Source organism: Cryptotermes secundus, unplaced genomic scaffold (assembly GCF_002891405.2).
Source record: "Cryptotermes secundus unplaced genomic scaffold, Csec_1.0 scaffold2187, whole genome shotgun sequence".
NCBI classification, from domain to species: Eukaryota; Metazoa; Arthropoda; class Insecta; order Blattodea; family Kalotermitidae; genus Cryptotermes; species Cryptotermes secundus.
The window spans coordinates 14,212-25,629 of NW_019739013.1; the positions used below are offsets into that span (position 1 = coordinate 14,212).

The following is an 11,418-nucleotide window of genomic DNA, read 5'->3' on the forward strand; positions in this document are numbered from 1 at the left end:
AACAATTTCTTTGTAAAGTAACATACTTTATTATTGACAAACCAAATACACCACCTCGATCTACAGACCTTTCTTTATTTTTCCACATAATCGCCACTTCTTTGTACACATTTCTCCCAGCGTTCTGGGAGTTTTAGAATTCCCCCTCTGTAAAATTCTGTTCCAGCCATCCGAAGACACTGATGCACTGCTTTCTGAATTGCCTCCCTTGTCTCAAAACGTTGTCCACACAGCCGATCCTTCACAAATCCAAAAAGATGGTAGTCGGAGGGTGCCAGATCAGGGCTATACGAGGGGTGTGGAAGAACTTCCCACCCCATCTTTGCAATTGCTTCCAATGTGAGACGAGCATTGTCATGCAGGATGATGATGTTTCATCCCGGACATTTATCGCACAATGCACGACGAAGCTTGTGCAGTGTCTGGACATAACAAGCAGCATTGATGGTTTGCCCAGGTTCCAGGAATTCGGCCAGAATAAACCCCTCTGCATCCCAGAAGACTGTGCCCATCACATTCCCAGCTGATGGCACTGTCTTTGCCTTCTTTTTTGATGGAGAATGCAAATGGTGCCATTCCATACTCTGCTGTTTCGTTTCAGGCTCGAACTGGTGAAACCAGGTTTTCTCACCTGTCACAATACAGAGCAAAAAATCATCGCCTTTGTGTCGATATCTCTGCAGCAGTTCTGAGGTGATGGCTTTTCGCTGACCTTTGTGGTCTTCGGTCAATAACCGCAGGACCAAACGAGCGCAAACTTTCCTATAGACCGAGCTTTCAATCATCTCCTGTACTGCTGAAGCGGGGCTACCCTTCAGAGTCTGCACAGGTTCTCGTGAGAACGGGATAGGGCGAACAGGGGAGGACAAAGAAATCAGCAGGGCAGAAATACCCAAACAGAAATAACCAAATCCGATATTAACAAAGAATAAATGTAATATATAAATAAAGAAAGAATACAAACATGATGTAAATACCTGTATCAGAATGATTGCAGAGTTCGCTGTTCTAAGTTTGAATACTATGTAGAGAACTCAATTTGGACGGTCAAGGGTGACCTCGACTGGTGGTCCGAGATGAGGACAACCTACCCCTTCAACAGTTGGGAAGCCAAGAGCCATTAGCTCCACTCGTTAGGCCGCTAAGCCGGCTCAGGAAGGGAAGGAGAGAGGGGGACAGTAGAGACAGTAGAGGGGAGAAATGCGCACACAGGCCACGGACATGAGCCGACGTCACACTGCACTGTGCCCTATTCCAAGTTTTCAGGCTATTGTGTCCACAGTCACACGCCTGTCATCTTGAATGATCTCATCCACTCTTTCCATGTTGCGTTTAGTTGAGGCTGTTCGAGGACGACAGCTCCGATGCTGGTGTTCCCATCTTTAAAATATTTCACCCATCTTCGAACACTGCTCGCACCCATGCACACACTTCCACAAGCACGCTGAAGTCTCTGGTGAATTTCTGCAGCAGGGATTTCCTCTTTCACAGGAAATTCGATGACAGCATGCTGGCGAAACGACATCGTTGTCGGCCATTTTGTTAGGATACTGGTCACGTGATGCAAGCTATTGATGTCACAAGACACTCAAGGTTAACACAACAGTTGGTTCCACCTACCACCATACTCTCTTTCGTCTGCTGTTCCCAGGTTGCATGCAAAATAAAAGTTGCTCATGACTTTCGGTACAACCTACATATCTGTGGCTCTAAATCCCTTGTGGACCTTGCCCATTTTTTCAGTTTCTTAATCTGTACACAGTCAGTATGACTCCATGTTTGGGGGATCATCCCTTCGCAAGGCCGCTACCTGCACACAGAACAACACAGACACAGAATAAATGCACACAGACATCCAGGCCTTGAGTGGGATGCAAACCCACGATCCAAGTGTTTGAGCGGGTGAAGATGGCTCATGTCTTAGACAGTGCAGCCACTATGATCAGTGTATTACCAAGGTTACATCTTGTAAATGACCATCTTCACTTACTGTGGTATATGTAGATAGTCATTTTCAAGGAACTTTGAAACTTAGCAATTTACATAAGAGGGGATGTTCAAAAATTTCCTGAAAATTGTCTCTAAATAATGTAACATTTTAGGGGTGTGACTATAGATGGGGTATGGATTGGTGAATGGATTTATTGACCACGTGTGTACTCTTGCTTGGAACTACACTTCACAGATCACTGACACAGACTAGTGTCCTCAGCCTATTACACTCTCCACTAGCTGTTTCCTGGCAAAGGCCTCTACTGAGGGAGATTCTTCAGCTTCCTGCACTCAAATCCTCTTGTCAAAGCTGCATCTTTTTCTGCTTAGAGCACATTGAATATTATCCCCTTGAAAATAGTCCACTGGCACAACAGTGCACCTCTCCTACTGTCTTTTCCAGTTTTGGAAGCACTGTTCGAAGGATGTTTGTCAGAAGCCATTCATGACACCATTCATGTCTCTCACTGTCTGAAATCTTCCTGTAAGGTAATTTTGAGTTTAGGGAATATATAAAAGTCAGGTGAATGGGGTTGTGGAAGGATAGGAATTGAATGTTTTTCCAAGAATTCTCTAATTGAGAACACTGTGTGAACATTAATGTGATGGAGAAGCCAGCTGCCTACAGTCCACATTTTGGGTCATTTTCTTCGTACCGCATCCCACAGAGGTCTCAGAACCACCAGATAGAAGTCTTGATTAATTATCTGACCTTCAGGAGTGAATTCATAATGCACAGTGCCTCAATGATCGAAAAAAAGAACAAGCAGCATTGCTTCCATGCACAAGTGCACCTGTCATGCTTTCTTGGGACAAGGCAAAGCAGGACTTTTCCAATGTGAGGATTGTTGTTTGGGTTCAGCATCAGCCATGTCATCTCCAGTAATGACATTTGGAGGAGATTTTCACAGATGTGAAATCTTCGCAGTTTCTGGTCATCAGTTGAGTATCTTGGCACAGATTTTGCTGAGACCTAATGCATTCCTAAATATTCCATTTGAATTTTGTGATGTGAACCAATGGATATTCCAACCTCTTCTGCAGCTTCTCAGACAGTCGACAGATGATTTCCATGGATGTCTTTCATGTGGACGATCAGAGTTTCGGGTCTTGAAGTTGAAGGTCAGCTAGAATGCTCATCGTTATTCATTGAAGTTCTTCCATTTTTGAAACATGTGAAGCATACATAGGTAATCATTTGACTCGAGGCATCATCACTGCACACTTAATCCAACATGTTGTGGGTTTCAGAGGCTGTTTTCCGTACTTAGAACAGAATTTATCGCAAATCCTTCGCTCCTTTAGCAACTTTACTAAACATGGCAAGTCAGAAACATGCTGTATCACGAAGCTGGTTATCAAAACTAAATGGAACATCTGATCTACTTGAAACAAAATGGCTTGCATAACTGTCAGGTTACAAGGACACTCAGATAACACCTAATGTGAATGATACACCCTGCTGATTGGGAATACAAATAAATATGTATCTTTGAAGTTTAATTTCTTTTTTCAGGATGTTAGCAGACCCACCAAATATCATTTGTTATGGAATGATAGTGATGATATGACACAAGATGAAATTGAAGAAATTACGTACTACTTATGTCATGTGGCCTCACGTGCCTCACTCAGTACATCCTACCCAGCCCCTACATATTACGCACATCTTGCTGCATATAGGTACCGTTCGTTCTTCGATGGGTAAGTTTAAAACAGTTTAAAAACTGTAAGAAATATACGTAGGTTGTACCAAAAGTCATGAGCAACGTACTGTGGTAGGTGGAACCAGCTGTTGTGTTAACCTTGAGAGTCTTGAGGCATCGCGTGACCAGTATCCTAACAAAATGGCCGACAACGATATGTCATTTCGCCAGCGTGCTGTCAGTGCTGTCATCGAATTTCTTGTGAAAGAGGAAATCCCTGCTGCAGAAATTCACCAGAGACTTCAGCATGCTTCTGGAAGTGTGTGCATGGGTGCGAGCAGTGTTCGAAGATAGGTGAAACATTTCAAAGACGGGATTGGGGGCCAGATCCAGTGAACAGGGAGGGTGTTTCGGCACATTTATTTGTTTACTTGCTAAAAACTCCCTCGCAGACTGTGCTCTGTGAGCAGGTCCTTTGGGACCATTTTTGCACGCACCTTCCTCATGTCAAGATCTTGAGTTAATATATTCTTAACTGTTTCTGTGTCAATGTTCGCTTGCTCTGTTATGCTTCTGATAGCCAACAATTTTCGTGCGCATGTTGACGAATGCTTGCAGTTTCTTCGGTTCTGCTCATTGGCTGGCCATCCTGATCTCTCTTCATCAATGACACTTTCTCTTCCCTCAGAAATATGTCACCCACTTGTTGAATTGAATTGAATTGATTTTATTTACATTCTATAAATCCTAAGCAGGTTAGTACCTTTGGATACAGAACAAGTCAAAAGGTTACATACATAAGTACAGGCAATTTTAGCTTAAAAATTAATATAACTTAATTTTACATCATTCTCTATTTACATTGAAGTATTCATCTAAAGAGTAGAAGGAATGAGCATGTAGATAATTCTTTAACTCTGATTTAAACTTTTTAGTATCATTGCCCAAGTTTTTAATACTTTGTGGCAGATTGTTGAACACTTTTATGCCAGTAAAGTAGACTCCTTTTTGATATACTGATAAAGTTGATGAGGGTAGGTGGAAGTTATATTTTTGTCTAGTATTCATGTTATAGACATCAGAATTTAATTTGAATTTATCTTTGTTGTAAACAACAAATAAGAGAAGCGATAATATGTATTGCGATTGAAGAGGTAGAATTTTTAATTTCTTAAATAATTCTCTACATGAATCTCTACTTCTACATCCTGTAATGATTCTAATTATATTCTTTTGTATTTTAAAAATTATTACACTATGTGAAGAGTTCCCCCAAAATATTAATCCATAGTTCATAATAGAATGAAAGTAGGCATGGTAAACCATCTTCAATGTTTCCTGTGACATAAAAGGCTTAATTGATCTCATCGCATAGCAAGCTGCATTTAATTTAGGTATAATTTGTTCAATATGTATTTTCCAAGACAGTGTACTGTCTACATGTATTCCAAGGAATTTTGTATCAAGTACTTTACAGATTAATTTGTTGGCATAACTGATGTCCAGATCAATTTGGTGGTTGTTTTTAGTTGTGAATGATATGTAATGGGTTTTATCAAAATTTAATGAGAGTAAATTGGCTTCGAACCATCTGTTTAAGGCTTCAAATACAATATTTATGTCATTTTTAAAGTTTTCAAATTTAGAGTTCTTAAATATTATACTAGTGTCATCTGCATATAGAATTGGTTTAGATTTATTGTTGATGGTTTTAGATAGATCATTTATGTAGAGAAGAAAAAGTAAGGGACCTAAAATTGATCCTTGTGGAACACCGTGCTTTATAATTCCCCAGTTTGAAAATGCATTATGACTGGAGTTTTTATTATTTATTTCAACTCTTTGATACCTGTTTTTGAGGTATGATTTGATCCATTCATTAGCTTTGCCAGTTATTCCATAGAAATTTAATTTCGATAGTAAGATATCATGATTAACACAATCGAAAGCTTTTGCTAGATCACAGAAAATCCCTCCCACAATTAATCTGTCATTGAGAGCACTTAAAATATCGTTAGTTAGTTCATAGGTTGCTTTTTCTGTTGTTAGGTCTTTCCTAAATCCAAATTGCTCTTTGACTAATATGTTGTTAGAATTTAAGTGTTCAAGTAGTCTATTATACATAACTTTTTCAAAGACTTTTGAGAATGAAGTCAATATGGATATTGGTCTGTAATTAGAGATGCATTTTCTCTCTCCTTTTTTAAAAAGTGGTTTCATTATAGCGTATTTTAAGCGTTGAGGAAAAGTACCTGATGATAAAGATTTATTACATAAATGATTCAAGGGTGAACTGATGTAAACAGAGCTTGCTTTAAACTGCTCTTTCCTTCATAACGTTATCCCCATAAACTTGCACTAACATCTCTCTGATTTTGTTTCCACTCTTGCCAAGTTTTTAATCTTCGTTCCAACATTCTCCCAATGGCACACCAAAACACACTCTGAAAGAGACTGCCGTAGATCAACAACAACAACAACACAACTGTGAAACACTGATATGCCAGTGCCATCAAACCATACTGAGTTTTCTGTGCTCTGCTGCCACGGCAAGTACACTGTGGTGAGTTCGCAAACTTTTTTGTCAGACTGTTTATCTGTGCATGTGTGAGAGAGAGTGAGAGAGAGACTTCCATGACTTGCTTTCTGAGTTTGGGAGAGACTAGTCTCCCTATTAAATTTATTGGGATTGGGTTTTCTCTCTACCACATTATGTGTCATCACGTCCCAGCAGACTGCAGTCTTAAAACTAATTCTCTTGATTTTGGTTTTTCAGAAGAGAAGTGAAGCTGTCTGATCTACCAATGGAGGAAAGGAAACGTTCTTTTGAGACTGATTTTATTTCAGACTATCCCACATTTCGCCAAAAAAAGTAAGTTGGTTCCAGAGTGGAAAGACTGAATTTTTGCTCTTAACCTTTAACGTACAGACTTTTGAATTGCCGGGAGCCCTCTGTTGCCGGTATTTAAATCACCCCGATTAATTAAATATGCAAACCATCAGAAAAAAATAGATATTTTCTGTTCTATGCATTTTGAGCATTTTGAGTAACATGATTACAATTTTTATTACTCTACAGTGGCGGGCATTTAAATTAACTCCGTCCCGCTACCACTACTGGATTTTAAATGGTCGTCTCTTAAAGGTTAACACTGTGAATGGCAGAGTTTGTTTCAAAATAATGTCTATTATTGATCACAAATAAAGAAAGTGAATAAATATACTGTGATTTTAGTGTTAATAATTTTAGTTCTCTAAAATGTTTCCTACATGACTCTCTACTTGTAATCCCCTTAATTATTCTTATAGCTTTCTTTTGTAATCTAAGTATCTATATCTTGTATGTTGATTATAGATCTTGAAGGAGGTAACATTGATCTGTAAGCTTCAATCTTATAATGGACTATAGAATGTAAACACAAGCCATAATCTGAATGGAGAAGTGTGTTGTGTGTCACAAGAGACTTGGAAAGAACTTAACATTAACATTCTTACTGCAGGACAGAGGAACTCCTGTGATTACCATGAAGGGTGTGTGGGGACCAGAATCAATTTTGAGCGGTATCAAGTTGACTCAATGGATTATTCTAAATTTAGACATAAAGACAACAGATGATGATTTGAGGTTAGTAAAATGGCATAACAAATAAAAATACTTTATATGAAACCAGAAACCAGGTAGCATGATTCATATTTGGAAGGTACCTGAATTTAATCTGATGGGATACCAACCTTCCCCTCAGTGTTGTTGCCCGGATAAATGCCGTTTCCTTCCACAGACCATCTGGTTCATTGTTCACTGACAATGTAGCATTTAATTGTCCGTAGTCCAGGCTACTGATGTCACATAAACCTCAAATAAATGGAAGGTGTGAAGAATTGTTTTGAACTCTTTGCACTTTCTTTGGAGATGGGTCAGGTAGACAAGTTTATGTTTTCCATAATGGGCTGTTTATATAAATCATGTAAACATTTGCTCAAAAAATTTTTATCATAACATTTTGGGAAAATTTGTGTGAATATTGAATTATATAAGGTAACTATGATTCTTCTGTGTAGGGTATGCAATCATCTAATAATGTGTAATCTGATACATTTATGTTGTAGTGAGTTTGAAGTTGAAATGCAAAAAATTGGAAGAAGTTTTGGAATGGACATTGGGCCTCCCTTGCCCCGAAACAATATGTTTCCTCCTACAACGAATACCAGTGACCTGATGGAATTCTTTAAAAATGAAGAATGAAGTTCAGCTCGTTGTTGTGGTTATTCCCAAAAAAGGACTTTGCTATGGTAAGGGACTCAGCGCTTAGAAAGATACATTATGTTTTTAATTTTCATCATTTTGGAGTAGGGGATTATAAATTCCCTGATACTACAGGGCTAGAGGTGAGGTCCTAACTCAGGAATAGCAGCATTATCATTGAAAAAATGCATATCTTGGCCAGTTGAACCATATGGACGCAACATGAATGTTGAGAAGGTTAGTAGCCCATTTGTATGTATTACACTGTAACTAGAATGGAATGAGTAACCTATAAAACTTGATTATAGCAACAGATATCATTAGCACTGCCAGATGATCCCTAATGAGTAATGTCTCTGCTACAGAGACAGAACAGTAATGCTTTGGCTGTACCATGTCCTGATTTGCTCAAAAGTTATCAATGGTAATTTCGTTTATGGTTCTGCTTCCAAGTCCAAATTATGTATTTAAATCCCATCCATAATGCTGAGATTAATCTTGAAACTGGCACTTTCTACACAGTCACTGTGTAAGTGTTTCTATGGAATCTGAAGGAACTACCACTTTCCCTGCAGAGGGACCTCCTGCTCTGCAGTTATGTAGCCCCACTTGCAACACAGTTTCATCAGCCATCTTATAGTATACTTTCTTTATGACTCTTCATTACAAGTATGAGACCAACGCTGTAGCTCCTCAACCAGTGGGAGTGTGTTTCGAAGAACTTGTAGGGAATCTCCATATTAAGTTGACATGTATTGTCTCTTAGACATGCCTCGCTTTCTGTGTGGCTTCTTGTTCTACACACTTGTTGTTCTGTATATTGTTCATAACACCATTCGCCTTATATACAGACATTGCTTTGTTGGCGTGACCTCTGTTTATTCAAATGACACCGTGATCTACGTAAGTAGATCCGTAATCAGCGGATCAGCTGTTTGCACATTTGCTACTGATGGTCATATTTTCAGATTTCACCAACATGATTTTAGCCACAGCAAAACTGTATTCAGTATGCTGAGCTATTACATTAGTTGTTACACCCAGACACACTTTTTGATCTGCACAGACTTACATAGTGCCATTAAAGTATACTTGTATCAAATACCTGATCACATAACCACAATTCACATACTCTACCAACTTTCTCACTGGTACAAGAAATGCTGCTGTTTTTTCTGTTGTGTGCCTGGGGTATCCCCAGGAGCAAGGCAAGTGACACTGCTGCCAAAGAGCCAGCTACAGACAAAGTCCACTCGTATGATGGGGCTCTGATAACTGCATCACATGTATGTTATGTGCAGACAAGTTGACAACACATGGCAACAAGCTGTGACATGTAAAACCTACAATACAGGTCTGGCAGTTTTCCTCTAGAGCCATCTTGAGTGAAGAAGTTATCCTGATGTGTCACGGCATTGGTCAAGTCTCTCAGATGTATCTGCTACATGACGGAGCACCAGCTTGTGTACTTTTCATGATAGGACATTCACTGAGATAACTCCAGTGGGACTGCAATTTTAAGATATCTGGTGTTAGGCTCACAAAATCAATATAATATGATTTTTACATCTTTAATAATTGATGTTCTTATGTGACACACATGCAGGGGGGTGTGCACATGCGTGTGGGGGGGGGGGCATGTGCACTAAGGGACAAGCATGAAGGAAGGAGCTCTCTGGACCTATGTACATACTACAGTGGTTTATCTCCAGCTTTGCCAAAATTGCAAAGCTGCTGACCGGACTTACAGAGCAGAAACAAGCTTTTCAGTGGTCCCCAGCAGTAGAGGCATCATCATCATCATCTAGCAGTCAGAGATAAAGATCGCTTTTTCAGTCAGTCTCTTCAAAGGTCTTTCCCAGTTTTGTGATCTCTGTGGTTTGTAATTTGTTTAACCTCTAACGTACGGACTTTTAAATTGCTGGCAGGCCTCTGCAGCCGGAATTTAAATCGCCCTAAGTCTTTAACATTGCAAACTTTCAGAAAAAATGCATATTTTCCGTTCTATGCAACACAGAAATACAAACTAAAAACAACCTGAAAGACAATACAATTTTCTACATATACACAAAAGAGCAATTTTTATGAACGAAAATTAACTGTGATTATTTTGTCATGAAATGCAAAGTATAATCTTTATTATGTTATGAAATTCCAGAGGTCTTACCTGTAATTTTTTTTTCAACCTTGATACTTGGTGATATTGTAAATATAATCACACTATATACAATAATATTTTGTTGAGACTGTACGCGCGTTTGAACTGAGTCACTTCCCAGTTTACGAGACCTCACTCTCTGACGCGTGTGAGCCACTTCTCAAAGCAGTCCGTGCCACACAGCTCAACATCACACTTTTTACAATAGAAAATGGTGCTCCTGCTTTTGTTATTTAGCGAACACACACAACATCTTTGTTTCCCTTTGGTTGTCCAGTGTTGTGAATGTTTCATGTCCAGTTGACTCAGTTGGGCCCCAAATAACCTTGCCCCCCCCCCCGAGAAAAGCCAGTGACGGTGATATTCACCTTGTTTGATTAAAGAATCATCTTGGGGGAAGGGGGTTTCCAGCAGAATCGAATAAATTATGTTGACTGACAAAGCGACACTCTCACCTGTTAGTAATACGCGCAAAATAGTGATGCAAAGTAATTATAATACTAGTCAAAAAGAGTGCCATTCCAACACTGATACCGAAAGTCACAGTGACAAAGATGCCTTTTACTCACAAAGTAATCGTGGCTCAGTAGGTTTATACCTCTTCCAAGACACAAAATAAAATTATATATATATAAGTCTGACACTGACTTTTTTACTGATAAAGAAATTATGACAATCCGACACTCACTTCCTAACTGATAATTCGCTACTGAAAACCAATCCTTGAATAGTCACATTTCCTTCGAAGCTCTAGAAGCACTGATCTGTGAGCACAAATGAATATTTACTCTTCACTTCTCAGAACAAAGCTGCCTAGTCTGGAGGCTTCCTCGATGGTACAATGGCTGGAGTGTGAAGTTACCACTCATCCATCTAGAATTGTCGTTAAATATGTATTTAACATGACCTCGATACACACTGTACACATTTGTGACATGCTTAGGCCCAGGGAGAACTTATTATGTGTGTGATTAGATTGGCAGGGCATGTAGCATGAATGGGGCAGAGAGGAATGCATATAGGATATCGGTGGGAAAACAATAAGGAAATAGACCACTAGGAAGACCAAGACATGGGTGGATAATATTAAAATGTGTACTCCTGCAGCTGCTAGCCTTGGAATTTGACTCTTTTATNGTCTGACACTGACTTTTTAACTGATAAAGAAATTATGACAATCCGACACTCACTTCCTAACTGATAATTCGCTACTGAAAACCAATCCTTGAATAGTCACATTTCCTTGGAAGCTCTGGAAGCACTGATCTGTGAGCACAAATGAATATTTACTCTTCACTTCTCAGAACAAAGCTGCCTAGTCTGGAGGCTTCCTCGAGGGTACAATGGCTGGAGTGTGAAGTTACCACTCATCCATCTAG

The 11,418-nt window shown here is 39.3% G+C and overlaps 1 protein-coding gene across 2 annotated transcripts in view; it reads left to right on the top strand.

The window, feature by feature from the left end:
- The window catches only part of LOC111871626 (protein argonaute-2-like), a 9,142-nt gene extending 1,030 nt beyond the window's left edge, over window positions 1–8,112 (top strand). The window contains exons 3-6 of one of the 2 annotated variants that reach the window (XM_023864855.2): window positions 3,509–3,696; window positions 6,415–6,510; window positions 7,139–7,263; window positions 7,746–8,112. In XM_023864855.2, the coding sequence (XP_023720623.1) occupies window positions 3,509–3,696; window positions 6,415–6,510; window positions 7,139–7,157 (303 nt within the window). In that variant the 3' untranslated portion in view covers window positions 7,158–7,263; window positions 7,746–8,112. Of the gene's footprint in view, window positions 1–3,508; window positions 3,697–6,033; window positions 6,202–6,414; window positions 6,511–7,138; window positions 7,264–7,745 lie in introns of those variants that run through there. The other variant, XM_033754322.1, reaches the window with a different exon arrangement.
- The last annotated feature ends 3,306 nt before the right edge of the window (window positions 8,113–11,418 follow it).